Here is a 19,054-nt window from a genome sequence, read left to right as displayed (position 1 = left end):
GGATGGGAGGGTTGGCCTGCACGGTCAGCTGCTCGGCCCACGCAGAGCCCACGTGCGGGACAGAGCCCCGGCCAGTGAGAACACAACATACGGGAAATAAACAATTTGGGGGTTCACGTTACATATTTTACTTGGATATTTTCAAAATTTACAGTACAAATTAGTATCTCAGACAAACTAAAGGAAACTGAAAACAAAGTCCTTTTAAAATAATGTCACTTTGCCTCTTTCAAAAAGGAACACATCCTTGTGCCTGGCACCTGCCTGTTAGAGCTGGGCCAAGGAGCAGTGGTGGAAGGACCTCAGCGTGCCCGTCCCCCCGGGAGCTTGGCACCAGCTCCTCACGCAGTAGCCCCGCCCCCACGGTGTGCATCCCACACGGCATCTCCTTCCTACAGAGGCATCGCTTCCGAAGCAGATCCGAGAACACCAGTGTCAGTGACTCTGTCCCTCCCATATCTGTTTATAAGCAAAGTATCACTCTGTCTGGGCTTAGTTCATCTTCGGTGTCTGGGATTGTGGGCAGCAGAGCAGATCGGGTTAAACCCCAAAACTTCTGGGGTGCCATGTCTTTCTTGGTGGCTGTAAATTTCCATCCAATGTGGCTTGCGCAGATCTTGCACTGAGCAACAGTCCAAGCATACCTGCCAAGTTAAGGAAAGACGTGAGTTTCGGAAACTTCTCTGACCAAGCCGACTGTCACCCAGGTTGCAGAGGATTTACCACTTGTGCATTTTCTGAAACAAGGTTTCTGTTTGATGGAATAACATACTGAGCTGATTTGTGTATCTTCATTTTCCTGAAGGAAAAGAGCTGCCTCAACTGATGGGATTTCTAACTTTGTTCTGCATTGTAGGTTGCGGCTGCCACCCCACTGCCGGGCAGGTGCACAGGCAGGCGTGCCACCTGGGCCACCTGGGCCTGGCCCCCCGTTCCCCCCCAGCTCTCACTGTGTCATCCCTCGCTCCTGAGACGGCGTGGGCCTGCAGGGTGCTTCAGGTTGGAGCTGCCAGCTCTCCTCTCTGACCTAGCTGAAGGTGGTTTTAGCTACATATGGGATGTTCACGTCATTGTTTCTTATTTAGCAATTTTGCTTAGGACTGTATGGTTGTTATTTTAGATTAATTGGGCACAAAAACAAAGAGGCAACCACCATGCTATTACCCAGGAAACCAGCTGTGCTCCGTGGAAGGCCGGCCGATCAGATTCAAGTTGCAGGCCTTGTACACGGTGAGCGTCTCGTGCACGTATCCGTGGGGGTTCACGTAGGCTGCCATCGGGCCACACAGGGATAAGCTGAAAGAACCAGAGCACAGGAGCCTGCAGGGAGCCTGCCTCTGTCCATTCCACAGGAAAATGAGCCACAGAGGGCCTCTCCGTGTCGTCCCTGGGGAACGGAGCGCGTGGCAGGTCAAGCCAGCGACAGACACTGCAACATGCAGTCCCATGTATCCCCCACTGGTGCCGCCACGGCCCAAAGCTCACTATGCTCATGGTTTGTCGCACACACTCAGAAAGTACTAAAACTGCTTACCTGAATATTTCATTTTTGGTCGTTATTTCTGTTTCTTGACATTGTTTACAGCAAAGTGACGTACACTGGAAAGAGCATTATCCCTGTGGTGACGCGACTCGGGAGCTGCTGCCAGCATCCACCCCTGCGTCACATGCCCAGCCCTCCTGCAGGCCAGCCTCCACCCCTGCGTCACACGTGCCCAGCCCTCCTGCAGGCCAGCCTCCCAGGACGAGGGCCGGGAAGCTGACCGTTCAGAGAGAAAGCCACTGGTTTCCCTGCACCTTGCTAACACAAGCCCCACATCTAAAACATGGGGGGCGGGGCAGGAAGGCTTCAGGCCCCAGGCGTGGCCCCCCGGCACAGGGCTGCTGGCTCACACCTGCTCAGCACCACCCTTCACTCACTTTGTTCATGATGTCTAGTTCACAGCGAAGTCGCTGGATGGCACTGCCAATCTTCAGGAGCTGAATTCTCAGAACATCGTCAATAGGAAGACATGCAGCTACTCTGTAAGAGAAATCTGAAGGACACGGCAGGTTTCAGACAGGGCTCGGGCAGCGTCGGGGCGCAGGCCTGGTGCAGGGCCCCCGCAGTGCAGGCAGGGAAGCCCCGTTCAGAACTCCACCCAGCGCCACGTCACACTTTCCCATACACTTCATGCATCACGCGCTTCCCAAGAGAACAGAAAGGACCCTCCAAACAGATGTAGGTTTAAGTCCAAGCACCAGGGACCCCTGCTTGTAAGGGCACCTAAGGCACAGGGTCTGTGCAGATTTTGGATGGCAGCGTCTCCTACCTATGGGGTTGGAAGGGAGGGAGTCATCCCTTAGGTTGTCGTCCCATTCACGGAGCTGTTTCTTGATTCTGTCCATAAGCGTTTCCTGGTTTAAAAGAAGCCATAACAGAGTTAACAGAACTCTGAACTTTAAGTCCTAGTCCTCTGGTCAGCCTTCAGTGGCAGCCAGCCCCACACCCCCGTCCACCTGGCAGACGTGCCCATCTGGTCAGCTCGGGTGAGCTCCTGGGAAAGCTGTCAGAACCTTCTGCCCCACACCCCAAAAGGAATGCCAGGAACGGCCCCAATCCTCAGGGACGCCATGAGCTGCCGGCGAGGGTGAGGAGCAAAACCTTGAGATAGACCAGGGAGACCAGCGAGGTACATCTGTCCAGGGAAAACCAAGGCCAAACCGCCGAAATGCGACTGCCCCGACCCCGCTCAGTGTCACATGCACAGAAACCCTGCAGCTTCCTGACGCTGCAGCACCACGGGCACTGGTTCTGAAAGCAGCGCTGTTTTGAGGGCAGCTGTGCCATGTGTGACCATACAGTAAGTTCAAGGGCTACTCACAGCGTCGTACAGGGAGTACAGCCAGCGGGGCCACGAGGTCAGATTGGCACAGTGGAACCTTCTCTGGAAGAGCAAGAGCAGGAAATGACTGAGAAATGCACCTTCTAACTTTAGGAGGACTGCCAAAGTACATACCATCACGCCAGATGCTTAAGCCCAACAATGGTACTTCCACGTCCCGTCAGCTGGGAGATTCCAATGCAGCCCTGCCACAGCTCCCGCAGGGGACGTGGGGAGACGTCTGTGCAGAGCGCACCTGGTGCCTGGCCTGTTGGCATGCTGGGCACTGCAGGCCACCACAGAAGCCCCGGGCATCTGTATTCCAGCAGCCCTGCACGTTAACAGGACGGGATGGGGGTGCTGTGCTGGGTGTTCTGAGGACCTGCATCCAACCTGGAGACCTGGGTCAATGATGAGTTAACCCAGATCTGTGCTCAGTGTGCCGTAAGGGCTTTTACTTTCAAACTCCTGTCCAAGACTGAGCTGCAGCAGGAACCAGAGGGGCTCCCGGTGCAGACCCCAGAGTAAACACCATCCTGGAACAGACCGTCAGCAGTCAGCCCACCATACCACCACAGAACCATGCCCAGCACAGGTGGTCTGATGGAAGTGTTCCCACTAAAGAGCCATCCCACGGGCTGGGGTCTGAACAGAGCACCCAAGCCACACCAAAAGGTGAACTAAACTTCGATTCCTGTGGCATTTCCTGTCCTACTTGGCAAGACTGAACTCTGTCAGTTACCAAATGTGCAGCCCTTCAGTGTGATGGGATTTAAACCATAATCCCAAATCCCAGTTTCTAAGAACCAACGTGCAGGGCAGGCATCTGGCACGGTGCCTACAATGCCACCTGGGGCTCCGGCTCCCTGAGGACGTCCACGCGAGTGGCACCGGGATGGGTCAGGTATCCAGGGCCCTGCGACCACATGGGAGAACCATGTGGACTGCCAAGCGCCTGGCTTACCTGGTGGGTAGAATATTTTTGGCTTGTCTCTGATAAAACAGCACCAAGCTGGCAATGACCCGGGCAGCAGTCACCAGGAACACGCTGGGGCGGGCAGACTGCAGCTGACCCCAAGTTAGAGCAGACCATCTTTACCCCGACAGGCAAAACCCTGTAACCTCCCTGCGAGCCAACTGCTGAGAGCCACAGCACAGCCCTGGGAGGGAAAGCCCACTGGAAGGCACTCCTGAGACAGACCGGGAGTGGGAGGGCTCGGCCGGGGCAGGGAGTGGGCAGGGAAGAGAGAAAATGCTACTCCGCCCACGGGGCAGTGGCCGGAGCTGGCATCAGAGGCAACCAACTTGGAGCTGCTTGTTCAGCAAGTTCAGGAACTGCTCCATGGAAACAGTGACTGATGTGGGTAACGCAGCAGCCTTCCTGTACCTGAGGCGGACCTAAAACCCTTGACATCACAGGCACTGTCCCCATACCATTGAAGAATTTAAAACTGCACCAACAGCGTGCCGTCTCCCTGCATACCTGGAAATGAACAGGGTAGCCATTAATGCTTGCCAAAGACTTGGCGCTACACTGCTGAAGCATGAGCACCCGGCTTTAAGGAGAAGCAAACCCAGGCACGTGGGATCCGGCCGGCCCCAGCCAGGGTCAGGTGCGTCAGGGACTCCCCGGTAAGGAAAGCAACAGGGACGCAGTCCTCCGCCCTGGGGCTCAGCACCTGAGATTACCAAGGGCCAGAAACACAGCAAAGCTGCAGCTCGGACATCCTTAGCACGACCCCTTGGTAGCGGAACTGTGGGAGCTGCAGTTCTACCTGGCATCTGCACCGATGAGGAGTCAAACAGGCTCTCCACAGACAGCTGATGTGCCAAACGCAGGGAGGCAAGGATGTGGCGTGCCGGGCCAGGAGGGCCCAACCCCGAGCCAGGTACTGCCCCCGCTACAGTCCAGTGTCTCGGGTCCCCTCCAAGATTCTTCACCTCACTGACTCCGACACTGACTCAGCCTCGGCAGGCGTGGGGTACTGTACCACGACAGGTGCAGCAGCTCCCACCAAGCACTGCCACAAAGCCACTGGAGTGTTCCAAGTCCACGGCCCACTGTGTTCAGACCAACATCTCTCCGGGACCTGGGACGTCCTGCTGAGCTGACGTGACTCAAAGACATCCTTCCACATCACAAACCACAGTCATACTTCAAGAACATTCTAGTACTAATCAGAAAGTTCAGGTCCTTCACCCTGTTCAGGTTCTCCGTGCCAGGACAGGAGTCACCACGCAGAATGGGCACAGATGCCCATGCAATGAACCAGGCCTGCAGGAAAACCACAGGTTCCCCACTTGCTAAGTACCATGAACTTCAGCTCTGCCTCCCCACAGCGCAGATGTTCAAGAACCGTCACCTCCCTCTGGGTGGGTCTTGGAGGTGCAGGGATTTAGAAGGATGACGAGGAGCTGAGCACGGGAGGTAGCCCGCTGTCGCCCAGTGCCCCAGGTGTGCCACACCTGAGCTGAATCTAGTCAGACCCAGCAGTCTCCTCACTGCTTGGTACTGGGAACTGCAACCGAACAGAGGCCCAACCCATTCCCAAGATGCACATCTGCAGGAGACCCTGTGGGGCGGCTCCTGGATGTCTGCAGAGCTGCCTGGCACTGGGAGCCCAGCACCTGCAGACCACTGCTTAACAAACTCAGACAGACACCAAGAATGAGACCTGCAGAGCTCTACTCATGAACTAACCCAGGGACACAGCGTCCGTCATAAAGCCGGTCACAGACACAGACTATCCTGACAAGAGGTGACGTTTTATAAACTCAGACAGTCAGTCACGGGCACCAAGAATCATCTAGAACTGAAGACCACTGTTTAAGCTAGACAGGGACAGCACCAGTGTCTTAGAGCAGTAGGCCACTGCTGATCATAGACTCTGGCGTGGATGTCAGGACATTCCTAGAGCTGCTGACCATTTTTTACCCCAAACCACTCAGGGACCAAGATGATCTGAGACCTGCAGACCACGCTACCTAAATCAGCAGACACTAGCAAGGATTATATCACAAACTCAGGCAAGGACACCAGGATTAACACAGAGCTGCAGATCACCAGCTATAATAAATCCATTCATGGACATTAAGATGAACCTCAACCCGCTGACCACTGCTGAACATGAGCTCTGATGGTGACCCCGAGATGAGACTTGACCCACAGATGGTGACACCTGTAGATGACCCTTCAACAAACTCCTGCATGGACACCAAAATGACTCTGGAGAGAAATTCAGTTCTGAGGGAAAGCTCGCCAGTGCTGCTCAGGAAAACGGCCATGGAAAGGCAGTCGTGAAGATGATCTCTGGCCACATTTCTGTTTACAAAAATCACAGCTTGTTAATAACATACTTTGTAAACAAATAAACCAACACAGAAGAAAAAGAAATTGTTCTGCATATGATAAAGGTGCCACCTGAGATGTAAAAATCACCCAGAACAGTAATGGTACCACGGGAATTATTTGGAAAAAAAACTTAGAAGGATTTGCACTATAATCAACTATATATGCACGAATACCACCAACATACAGACCAGGACCAACTACACACAGAGACCAGGACCAACTACACACAGACCAGGACCAACTGCACACAGACCAGGACCAACTGCACACAGACCAGGACCAACTACACACAGACCAGGACCAACTGCACACAGACCAGGACAAACTACACACAGACCAGGACCAACTGCACACAGACCAGGACCAACTACACACAGACCAGGACCAATTGCACACAGACCAGGGCCAACTGCACACAGACCAGGACCAACTACACACAGACCAGGACCAACTACACACAGACCAGGACCAACTGCACACAGACCAGGACAAACTACACACAGACCAGGACCAACTGCACACAGACCAGGACCAACTACACACAGACCAGGACCAATTGCACACAGACCAGGGCCAACTGCACACAGACCAGGGCCAACTGCACACAGACCAGGACAAACTACACACAGACCAGGACCAACTACACACAGATCAGGACCAACTAACTACACATAGACCAGGGCCAACTGCACACAGACCAGGACCAACTACACACAGATCAGGACCAACTAACTATACATAGACCAGGGCCAACTGCACAGAGACCAGGACCAACTACACACAGACCAGGACCAACTGCACAGAGACCAGGACCAACTACACACAGACCAGGGCCAACTACACAAGATCACTTTCAGCAGGATTATTGCCCATGCACTGTGCTGACTACTCGGGTGAGGATCTACACCTAGTACAAGACTGCCACACACGCAATGGGACTGACAGAGACAGGGTCACTTTACAGGCAGCAGGACAGAATGAATGTGCAACAGGATCTCTACACGGAACGAGGATACACACACAACAAGATCACTACACGCACACCCACATGAGGATGTGCACACACACGACAGACTATACTCGGGAGACTACACCTGGACCAGGCTGACCACCCAGGAATGATACAGGCTTTATCAGGGTAGCTTTGGGCCAGGTGGTTAGGACGCCATGTCGCATGAGTCCTCACCCCAGCTTGCTGCTCACACAGATGCCGGGAGGCTGCAGTGAGGCCTCAAGTGGTCGAGCCCCCAGAGTGAGCCCCAGCTCTGGCTTCAGCCCTGTGCAGTGAGCCAGGACACGGAAGCTCTCTCACACTCCTTCCAGTCAATGGAGAAAGCACTGTGTCAGCTCAAGACGCAGACACGAGCTCACGGTTGGAATCACAGTAAGGAGCGTCTCCAGGCAGAAGTGGGTCGGCGGAGCTTCCTATTAAAGCAGCCCAGTTCCCTGACCGTTAGAGACGGATGGGATCCTCTGGGCCAGCTGTCAGGACACAGCATTACACACTCTTCTGCAAGCTTGCAGTACACTATGGCACGTCACATGGTAAGTGTGGTTTTTGGTAGCAATGTCAAAAGTGTGTACACAGAATGCCACCATGAACCTAGACACCCTGCACCCTAGAAGGACTCCTGCTGAGAGCAAGGTGGCACCTCCACTGCCTTGCAAGAGCTGGAGTCACACGGCCAGCCCGTCCACTCCCTGGTCCTTGGACAGAGGGACTGCCAAGCCACATGCGGGGAGGGAGGCCAAGCTACGATCTCTCCAGACAAACTCCGTCACCGAGTCCAGCTGAGGGCGGCAATGCCAGGCCTCAGGGTAGCACCCTCCTGGGGTCCGTAGGGATTCAGGTCACCCCTGCCTAGCTGGGATGCCACCTCCAGAGGGGCACAGATGGCCTCCAGGTGGTCTCTACACAGAACAGCTGGTGGGGCGCCTGCAGTTCCCTGGCAAGCGCTCCTACTCACGACGCAGGTCCCGATTTTCAGAACTTGAGAACTACACACTTAGTCAACAGGACCCTTGTTAAGGCACATCTGACAAAACCCTCGGATGAAGACACTCAGACTCCCTACGCCCTTTGATGGATTCCAAACCTTGGCAGCCTCTGGGTACCCTCTGGCAGCTCTGTACAAAGAGGGGCTGAAGGCTGAACATCCCAATATGCCCCAGACCAGAAAGCAGGACAAAGTCCCTCTGCAGCTCCGAGACAGCCCAGCTGCAAAGGGAACCTTCAGGATGCAAGGTGACCAAAGTGCTGTAACCCAGAAGCATGTAGCCAATCACACCAAAACCAAACTTTAAATAAAGTCTTACTTAAAGTACAGGATCTGCAGGAGGGACCCAGAACCACAGGAGTGAGCCAGTCGCTGACAGCCTGGGTCCAGGACAGACACAAACAACCTCGTCAAGGATTTCTAAATGGGAAAGAATTTTTATGCCCAACCTTTGTGAGGGAGAACTATGACATAAACTGCACACCTCCTGAGAAACCTGGAGAGTGAAACACACACCTTGTACGTGCCGGTGACAGGAGCTGCAGGTCCTGCCACGTAAAGCAGGGCCAGACTCACTACTGGGTCCACGTGAGCCACAAAGCCCAGAACCACTCTCTGGAGCTGGCATACTGACATAGCAGCCTGTGACAAATCTATCTCTAACAAGTACATGACAACAGGAAGGGCTGGTGTTATGGCTTCTGCAACGTGTGTGTCCCATACAGGCACAGGCTGTATTCCTGACTGCTCCACTCAGCCCAGCTCCCCGCTAAGGACGCGGGGAAGCAGCAGAGAACAGCCCAAGAGCTTGGACCCTAAGAGGGAACATGGTTTAGCCTGAAGGAAACAGCCCAGCACCCACAGCAAGCCCCAAGGCCTCTAGGGTCTCTCGGGGCCACGTGAGTGATGCGCCCCCCTGGGACCTGGGGGGACAGTGGCGAGCATGTCTTCCAAGTCCCACAGCTCTGCAGTGACGCCCCAGGGCTTGGTCAACTGGCAGCAAAGCTGTGCCCCGGGCACCGCCAAGCCTGGGCAGCCCCTGCCACACGGTGCCAGCAGCAGCCTCCAGAACGCAGGAGAAAAGCAAGCCGACTTCACCTTTGGAAGAGGCATAAGAAACGAGTTTCTCACCTTCTGGTATTTCTGCCACCACTTGTATGAACACTGGTCTTCCCACGAGACGGGCTTGGAAGGAGACACCTGGCACCTGCTGAGGGACTCTAACTGCACGGCGGACATGGTTGACGGCAGCACACACTCGGGCAGAATCTGCACTTTAGCTTGCTGGATTCTAAAAGAAAGAACCAGGCACGCATTCATTTTCAACATCAACTCACTCAAACTACAAGTTTCTAAACAAGGACGGTAGCATTATGTACCAAGATTTACAATGTTTTACTTTTTTTTTTTTTTAAGATTTATTTACTTTAATTGGAAAGTCAGAAAGGAGGAAGATCTTCCATCGGTTGATTCACTCCCCAAGTGGCCACTAAGGCCAGAGCTGAACTGAACCAGGCCAATCCAGGAGCTTCTTCCAGGTCTCCCACATGGGTGCAAGTCCCAAGGCTTCGGGCCGTCCTCCACTGCTTTCCCAGGTCACAAGCAGGGAGCTGGATGGGAGGTGGGGCTGCCGGGATTAGAACCGACCACCAAATGGGAAAGTCACAGACCACATCTGCTGTGCACCCCGACAGTTCCAAAGGAAAGGAGGTGCTCCGACTCCCAGCACCCATCTTCAACGCTACAGCTCTCCTGACACCACCCAGGCCAGGGCTGGACAAGAAGGCAGCGAAAATCACAAACCCATTTACAGATGTGTCAAAACCAACCAGATAAGCCTGCGCAGCCGCATGTCCGTGCGCAACGTTTTCTATTTCTCAAACAGTTAACATGAACATAAAGGGACAAAACATGCACTACCTCCTTTACTTACAAACTGACGAACATCTCACGGTAAAGTCATCACTCTCAAAATGCCACCTGGACTGTGATTACTCTAGCTAGGAGAGCCCCAGGGCTGCAGCAGGCAGAGGCTGTGCCCACGGGCACTCTAGCTAGGAGCCCCAGGGCTGCAGCAGGCAGAGGCCGTGCCCACTGGGCACTCTAGCTAGGAGCCCCAGGGCTGCTGCAGGCAGAGGCTGTGTCCACGGGCACTCTAGCTAGGAGCCCCAGGGCAGCTGCAGGCAGAGGCCGTGCCCACTGGGCACTCTAGCTAGGAGAGCCCCAGGGCAGCTGCAGGCAGAGGCCGTGCCCACTGGGCACTCTAGCTAGGAGCCCCAGGGCTGCTGCAGGCAGAGGCTGTGCCCGCTGGGCTCTGTAGGAACACTAGGAGAAATACTGTTGTCTCTACCATCTGGATTCATAATAAGTTACGAAAAGAAATTCTGATGTTTCTGCCCAATTAGTAAATGGAAATAGCCAAATGTGTGTGAAAATATCTAAGTTTAATCTAGTGTAAATTTAGTCTCATAGGGCTACCTTCAGAACAGTTGCCTGTTATGACCAAAGGAAGTTTTTCAAAATTTAGTATGTTTGGACTGTGGTCAAGTGTTCTTGCATTACTATGTGTAAAACAAAATCTCTTATTTTCTTTACTGATCATGAACTTGATAATGGTCCTTTTAGGTAAATACGGCATTTTACAGAAGCTTGAAGCAATCTGAACGGCTCACCCAGAGACCTCTGAGGACTCAGCGGGATACAGACACTGACACTGTGCAGCCCGCCCGGCACCCAGCACCCTGCCTCAGGCACCCAGCACCCTGCCTCGGGCACCCAGCACCCTGCCTCAGGCCGCCTCCAGCCTGAAGATGCACCTCCAGACGCTGTGTCCATCCTGACATGGTGACGAAGCACAGCTAAACAGGATGGCACACAGAGCTGCTTGGGACACAGCCAGCTGCTGGTGGGACACCCACCTCCAGCACACCACAGACCACAGTCACTGCTCCCTGCAGAGACGCGCCAGCCTCCTCCTGTATTCGCCTGTCAGTTTTTCCTTGTATTTTCAGAAGGCAGCAGACAACTCAGGAGAGGTTCGGAAGCGGCAGCTCTCCCTGTGAGCCGCGGAGTGTGTTCCCAACGCCACTCCATCCCGGCAAGCTGCCAGAAGCTGGGGTCCCCGAGGCTCCATCCCCCACCTGCTGGCGAGGCAGAGCCGGGCCTCCAGGCACTCTCGGTCATCTGCGCTCTCCTCTCCGCCATCTGGCGAAGTTGGCCCCGGGAGCAGAGGGCAGGGCAGCCCGCCAGGAGGCTCCTCACGGAGGCCTTGCCCTGGAGACTTGGTCCTGGCGCCCCGGGCGGAGGCCTTGCCCACAGTGAATCATCTACCAGCATTGTGTATTCCTGCGGCTTTTCCACAATAAAGATCACCGCTCTTAAGCCTCTGAGAATCACACTCTTCCCCAAGCCAGTTTTGCTCTAATGTTTCTGAAACGCAGTACTGGCAAATACTCAGAACTGTCCAAGTATTCCGACAGGAAGCACTACAAAAATGAAACTGTAGGTCTAGCGTAGTGGTGTGGCAGGCAAAGCCATGCCCGAGAGACTGGCATTCCGTAAGTGCACTGGCTCTTGTCCTGGATGCTCCATTCCAAATCCAGCTCCCTAACAGCCTAGGAAAAGCCCGGAGGATGCCCCCAGTGTTTAGGGCCCTGCCCCCCCGACAGGAGACGCCAAGCAGCTCCCGGCTTGTCTGCACCAACCCTGCCCAAAGCGGCCACTGGGGGAGTGAATCAGACATATAAATACATCCATAACACAGACACACCCCCCTTAAAAAGTGGAACTGCAGGCAAAATCCAGCTATCCACAGTGGGAACAGTCGCCAGGCAGAGCCCTCAGCCAGGAAGCTCTGCCACTCCGGCCCAAGAGCAGGACAGGGTCCTTGACCCTGCTCTCAGGGGGATGCCCAGGTGCCCAGGAACACAAGGGTCTGCACAGTGAAGGTTCCGGAGCAGCAGCCAGGAGGAGCCCCCGGTGGCAAGCCCAGCCCACTGCCTGTCCCTCAGCCCCCATCCCCCAGGCTCGCTCTCGCTGCCCAAAGCTGCAGACCCACGCCAGCCCGACCCAACAGCTGGATGAATCCCAGTGCACACACAGCACACAGCTCATGCTCCTCTCTGTGCCCCTGTGTGTTCAGCTACTACCTGAGCCTCTGCTCTGGCTGCAGGCAGACACCAGCTCACAGGGCCGACTGGCAGCGGGAGCAACCTTGACCTGCAGCCAGGAGCCTCCACGCGGGAATCCTGCTGGGCGGAGAATCCTGCCATCTCCCTTCCCCCAGCGTCGGAAGGAAACCCGAGTACCAGTGCCCGGGGCAGACCTGTGCTTCCTGAGCAGTCACTGCGCCCATACACTCCTGGGCGGGGGGCAGAGCTTCACCCCAGAGACGGGCACTAAGTGGGCACGACTTGTACAGGGCGCAAGGTGCACTCGCCAAGTGGACTGCAAGGCCACAGAGTGCACAAGGCCCACAGCTGGGGGGCCCAGCTGCCCCCACCCGCCCTCCCCCTGGACTCCACTGCTCGGGTTCTCACGCCCTGAGGGGCAGAACCAGAAGTGCCTCAGCCCCTGCGAGGTCAGGTGCAGGGCGGGGCAGCACCCCTGCACAGGACAGCACCCCGGGAGCAGAGCCGGGCTCGGGCAGAGCACATCTGGAGGCCGCCCGGGGCGGCGCTGCCTCTTACCCGTCCGACTGAGTCCGGAGCTCCAGGACCTTGAACCTTTGTCTGCCGATGGCTTTCACTTTCACTCTCTCAATCCCAAAGTCCTGCTCTTCTCGGTAGGCGTAGATCTCAGCTGTTGTTCCGAACTGGGCTTCCCTTGCCTGCGCATTACTGCCAAAGGAAATCGTAGAAACGGAGCGCTCTGAGCGTCTGGCTTGAGAAACTGCCCAGCGGCCCCTACTGCCTCTGAACCGGAACGATGCTCAGGCCTCGGGGAAGGAGCCCTTCCGCTCACGGGGGACGGCCTACACTGCGTGTGCCAGTGCTCGCTGGCAGTGCCGCCGCGCTGGGGCATCCCCACTCCTGCTGTCCTGTCGGAAGCTTCCCTCCTGTGCGCAGCTGAGGCCTGCATGGCGGCCAGCTGCCACTCAGCAGTGTTTGTAACGATGCAACTCGGCACACCAGGGGGCTGAAGGCCAGCCCCTCTTCAGGCAGAGCGCTCTCATGTGAGAATACTCAGCTACTTCAGCTATGATCAGGCCTGAAACGACGGGCACCGGCCACTGAGAAACCCCATCCGCCGGTCAGACATGTGCAGGAACCCCAAGGTGCACTCGCACCCTGACACCCACAGGCCCAGGCCCTCCCACCCAGCAGAGCGTAAGGCCCCCAAGGTGCACTCCCCGACACCCGTGGACCCAGGCGCTGCCACCCAAGGGCTCCAGAGCTGCGCATGCTAGGTGCCGGCTGGCGGACCTCCCACAGCAGCCCGCACTCCTACCTGTAGGCGAGCACGGCGAAGGTGCGGTCCTTCTGAATCAGGTGGCGCACCATGCTCACCTCCGGCGGGTGGGAGAGCTGCAGTGGCAGCATCTGGCCCGGGAGGAGGATCACGGCCACCTGCGGCAGCACCGGGATCACCTGGCAGCTGTCGTCGTCATGCAGCGTCCGGCCGTGGAACTCCTCCATGTCCGCGCCCAGGTACTGCGTGGGGGCGGGCACAGGGCCAGGTCAGCACCCACAGACCCCCAGCCGGACACACTTCCAGCCGAGGGGCACGGCTGAGTCCCTAAACAAGCCCGGTGTCACTCACACGGGAGGAGTGTCTGCTCCTTCACGAAGCTTCTCACCCACCAACTCAAGAGCATTCTTTCATTTAGAATGCTCCGATGAACAGGAAACTTGTCCAAGTCCACATACTGCACACCCCAGCATGCCGTGGTCAGCAGCCACCGCACCGGGTGCGAGGGGCACACCAAGTGCCCACCAGCACCAGGAGAGCTGTGCCAGGAACCACGGACACAGCACACAGGCGAGTGGCTCACCAGCTAGCTGCGTCCCCAGGCGGCTCCGGCGAGGCCCAGCGAGGCCTAAGCTTGCCCAGCCATGCACTCGGTGCCCACCTGCAGCTCTGGCAATGCCCGGCGAGGCCCTGAGCACACCTGGCACAGTGCAGTCCCCGAGCGGGGCCTGCTGCGGACTCACCGTGTGGGATGTCGGCAGACTGGTGTCAAAGTTGATGATGTTTGGTTTCTTGGCTTCTTTGCTGTCCTGGTCTTCCCCTTCCATCTCATCCTCGTCCTCGCTCTCGGCTGCAGAAGAACATCACAAGGAAAACAGTAAGAGCACAGGGACGTCCACTCCGTGTCCTCCTCCAAGCGTGCAGTCCCTTCCCGAGAGCTTCCTGTACAGGCCAGCCGCTGCGGCCACCGCCTCACGCGCAGCAGGGGCACTGGGGACCGTCCAGGCTGCACTCTGCCAAGCCACCTTCTCTGCTTAACTCAACTCTAACGTTCAAACTGCTCAAGATGTATCCCGAGCTGCAGCCGGCGCAGCCTTCCCCTCCCCCTCTGGCTGATGTCTCGCTAGGGGAGCAACAGTGACAGTGCTGGGTGTGCTGCCTAACCCGCTTCCCTCAGTCCCTCATGCTTCTCAGCGTCACCCTGTTCTAAGATCCATGAAAGACACCAAGACACTCAGCGCTCCTGGCTCCCTGCAGGCTGGGCTGGGCTGGGCTGCGCTGGGCTGGGCTGCGCTGGGCTGGGCTGGGCTGCGCTGGGCTGGGCTGGGCTGCCTGCAGGCTGGGCTGGGCTGGGCTGGGCTGGGCTGGGCTAGGCTGCGCTGGGCTGGGCTGCGCTGGGCTGGGCTGGGCTGGGCTGGGCTGGGCTGGGCTGGGCTGGGTTGCGCTGGGCTGGGCTGGGCTGCCTGCAGGCTGGGCTGGGCTGGGTTGCACTGGGCTGGGTTGCACTGGGCTGGGCTGGGCTGGGCTGCGCTGGGCTGCGCTGGGCTGGGCTGGGCTGGGCTGGGCTGAGCTGCGCTGGCCGCCCTTTGCTGTTGCCACGCTCTGGGGTGGTAGTGGGGCACCATGCCCAGTTGCTCCCTTGTAGAGTCCCCTGTCCTCTCGTATCGCATGTAATCCCAAGGCACGGCCGCCCTCAGAGGAACAGCCAGGCCCACACCTACATCAACTATCAGAATTCTTTCCCACATTTGCTCTTGTTTTTATGTTGAAACCTTACACTTACTCCACCTGATCAAGCTTTGGTTTTCTCCTCTGAAAAATGGAAACTGAGGCTCTTTCCAGCTCCGAGCCCTCTACGCAAGCAATGGAAAACCAGAGAGGCCGACCAGGAACAGGAAGGGAGCGAGAGCGGCAGGAAATGCCTGCCATTTTCCCACCAATGGCACCTGCCTATCGCCCAATCAGTAACACTGAAAAACAGCTGTAATTTCAAACACAGTATTTTCATAAGGAATTTAACTGTAAATTTAAAGCTTGCTTTAAGAACATGTTGCCCAAGGCATTTGTCAGTGTTTAAACTATGAGCATTAGGTGGTCTGTGTTAAACCTCCCTGTCCCCTCTGACCGGAAAGACATAACCAAGCTGCCTTGTACAGGAGGTGCTGCAAGAAGCGCAGGGAAAATGAAGTTACTTTAGTGCCGAAGAAAACAAAACCAAAACCCACTGTGAAACCCTGGCATAGTTTCCTAACAGCCCTTCTGAGCTGTGGGGGCTCACTGCAGGCGCAACGCCATCGCAAGGGAGCCTGCCCCGTCCCCGCCGCCTGTGAGACGGCTCCCAGTCCCAGTCAGAGAGGGCTGGTGCCCCGTCCCGCCGCCTGTGGGGCAGCGCCTGTCCTAGACCATTCCCAGTCAGAGAGGGCTGGGTGCTCTGTCCCTCAGCCAAAATTCAAGGGGTGTTTGGAAAATCAGGGGCACTTTTGGTGGTCCTGCCGAGGGGCTCCCACTGGCACTGGCGCACACATGCTGCAATGCACGGGCACTCTGAGGCGCTGAGGGCACGCCACGCCACCCCCAACGGCAGGGGTATCCCTGACCTCGCCACTGACCCCACAACTCCTGCGTTTTCAGATGCCCCAAATGTCATCGCCCTGTGTGTGCGCCTCTCCAGCAGGTCCCGACAGAATGGGAACTGCCCCAGACTAAGCCTCTGTTGGAGACACTAACCCCACTGGACACGCCGCAGTCTCCCCAGGAGACGCAGGGGATGACCCTGCTCCAGCAGGTCCGAGGAGCTGAGTGCACGACCCCCTTCAGGCCTCGACCGCAGAGGTCAGACCGGGGGCTGTGGCCAGCACCTTCACACACAGGATACCCTCTGCCGACTCAGAGCCCTGGACACACCGTGGCATTCTCAGGATTCGGTTAAAACCCACTTCCCCCGGCCCAGCGAGCTACTCCTGCTTCTGGGGCTGGGATGGGGCCCAGCTTCCTCGGCACTCACACAGGGCTCCTCTTTGCGGCCACTGACGCACAGACCAAGCTCCGGAAAAGCCCCTGCGAGGCCCGGGGGCACTGTGCCAGAGGCCCCGCAGGCGGAGGACAGCCAACGCCCAGGGCATGGCTCACTCCAGGCGAACAAACTCCACATTCCGCAGCCCCAACCCCACTGGCCAGGGATGCACGCTGCCCAACAACTCCGCCCTTCCCTGGGCACCTGCCTGGGCAGACCTGGGGGTCCCCCTACACCCGACCGGGCACACAGCTGATGCGCCCCCGTGCGCCCTGGCGACCCCGAAGAAACACGCATGGCCCCAGCCGTCCCAGACCCAAGGCTGACCCGGCCAGTGCGGGCTGCAGCCCAGGCTCGGAGGCCTGCGACCTTGGGCGAACCAAGGTTGCAGCCCTTGCTTGCTCGCGGGGAAGGACCCGGTGCCGCCAAGCAGCGGCTGTGCACAGCAGGGCGCACAGGAGGACACCCCAGTCCCGCCCCGGCCCCAGCTCCCCGCAGCCTCCCCTGCAGCCCCCAAGAGGCAAGAGGACGACCCCCTGGCCCCAGCTCGCCGCAGCCCCCGAGGGGTAGGAGGCCGCCCGGCGGTCGTGCACAGGAGGACGGACCCCGGCCCCAGCTCCCCGCAGCCTCCGAGGGGCAGGACGGACCCCGGCCCCAGCTCCCCGCAGCCTCCGAGGGGCAGGAGGACGGACCCCGGCCCCAGCTCCCCGCAGCCTCCGAGGGGCAGGAGGACACCCGGCGGCCCGGCCCCAGCTCCCCGCAGCCTCCGAGGGGCAGGAGGACGGACCCCGGCCCCAGCTCCCCGCAGCCTCCATAGGGGCAGGAGGACGCCCGGCGGCCCGGCGTGGAGGACCGCCGCAGCCGCTCCGACGCCGCCTCCAAGGCCCAGGCCGGCCCCCGCCCGCTGCCCCCGGCCCGCCCCGGGCTCCGGCCCGCGAGCCCCGCCCCGCCGCGGCGGTACCAGGCAGCAGCGGCAGGTGGTTGCCCATGTCGCCAGCGCCGTCCTGCGCGTCTTCCTCCTCGGCCATGTCTGTTTACCCGCACAGCATGCCGGGAGCGGGCGGCATGCAGGGCGGAGTCTCACGGGGCGCATTGCCTACAGCGCTCCCTGCCGGCACCAGGGAGAAGTGCACCGCGCGGGGCCGGCCGGGAGTGGACGACGGGGAGGGGACAGGGCTCCGCCTGGGCCCAGGCCTGGGAGTGGACAGGGCGCCGCGAGGACCTCGACGGGCCCGGCCGGGGAGTGGACAGGGCTCCGCCTGGACCCAGGCCTGGGAGTGGACAGGGCGCCGCGAGGACCTCGACGGGTCCGGCCGGGGAGTGGACAGGGCTCCGCCTGGACCCCGGCCGGGAGTGGACGGGGCGCCGCGAGGACCTCGACGGGTTCTCACAAGCCCAGGGAGTCAGGGCCCCGGGTCCCTGACGGGTCCTCACATTCAAGATGTGCTGAGGCCTGGTTCTTTGAACAAATGATTGATCTGTATAGTAGTTGGAGACACCGTCAGTTTCCTGCCCACTCAATGCAATTCCTCATTCCTAACCAACAACTTTGGCTTTTTTCTGTGACAACAGTGTGCCCAGCCCCTGGGTTCTGTCCTCTCTTCCCCCAAGCTCCCATGCAGAGAGTGGGCCACGTGGCTCTGTTTAGGCTGATGACACCACGGGAGAAGGGGCAGCACCGCAGACAGAGGCAACCAGGCCATAGTTGGGCTACATGAAGGAAGTGCTAGCATTTAGAAATGGAAGACTCCACATGCAAGAGCTGACTTGTTCCTTTCAGAAGTGGGCAGATCTGGCAGTGCTGAGTCACATGCCAGGCCTACCGACCACCCCGGCAGCAAAACGCCCTGCTGACCAGAGACCCCAACCATCCACACTTGACCTGCCGGGACCTAGTCACCACCCGTGCTTACAGCGTCTCCCGTGTGGACAGACACCCGCTGGCTGACGGGCAGAGCACAGCTCGTGTCAGCATCCAGTCCCCAGAGCATGCCCGCCCTGCTGTGCAGATGTACGAGGGTGGCGTGGCAGCAGTGCCTGGGGCATTGAGCAGGGATCCTGTGGGCACAAGCCCTACTCCGGGACCCTGTTTCCATTCAGCCTCCTGTGACGGTGAGGGTCACGGCTGGGGATCTCTCCACCTTGACCTGCATAATCCCTTCCTAAAAGTCATCTACCTGAAGATTCTTTGAACTGTCGGGTTTGTGTGGTCACTGGGTATGAAGAGAATCTGTGTCCCTTGTTTCCTAACACCACAAGTGGCTCATGGCATCCCAGCGGAGCAGCCTTTTCCACCTGCTGGTGGCCTGTCTTTGGGGAAGCGGTGACATGCCCTCCTGGCTATGGGAACTGGTGTGTGTGAACTGGTGACACCCCCCCCTGTGTAAAGTGTGAACTGGTGACACCCCCCCTGTGTAAA

General features: G+C 58.1%; 1 protein-coding gene across 1 annotated transcript; it reads right to left on the bottom strand.

Moving 5' to 3' along the window:
* Nucleotides 1–440: 440 nt before the first annotated feature.
* Nucleotides 441–17,688, bottom strand: CRBN (cereblon). The gene is made up of 11 exons (XM_058678456.1): nucleotides 17,597–17,688; nucleotides 14,366–14,472; nucleotides 13,662–13,864; nucleotides 12,902–13,051; nucleotides 9,345–9,504; nucleotides 2,865–2,927; nucleotides 2,313–2,397; nucleotides 1,921–2,036; nucleotides 1,535–1,599; nucleotides 1,165–1,296; nucleotides 441–644 (listed from the first exon to the last, which is right to left on the bottom strand). The coding sequence occupies exons 1-11, from the start codon at nucleotides 17,661–17,663 to the stop codon at nucleotides 464–466; spliced, it is 1,329 nt and encodes a 442-aa protein (XP_058534439.1). The 5' UTR covers nucleotides 17,664–17,688; the 3' UTR covers nucleotides 441–463.
* Between the last annotated feature and the right edge of the window lie 1,366 nt (nucleotides 17,689–19,054).

Source organism: Ochotona princeps, chromosome 21 (genome assembly GCF_030435755.1).
Source record: "Ochotona princeps isolate mOchPri1 chromosome 21, mOchPri1.hap1, whole genome shotgun sequence".
Classification (NCBI taxonomy): domain Eukaryota; kingdom Metazoa; phylum Chordata; class Mammalia; order Lagomorpha; family Ochotonidae; genus Ochotona; species Ochotona princeps.
This window is presented reverse-complemented; position numbering and strand designations above follow the sequence as displayed.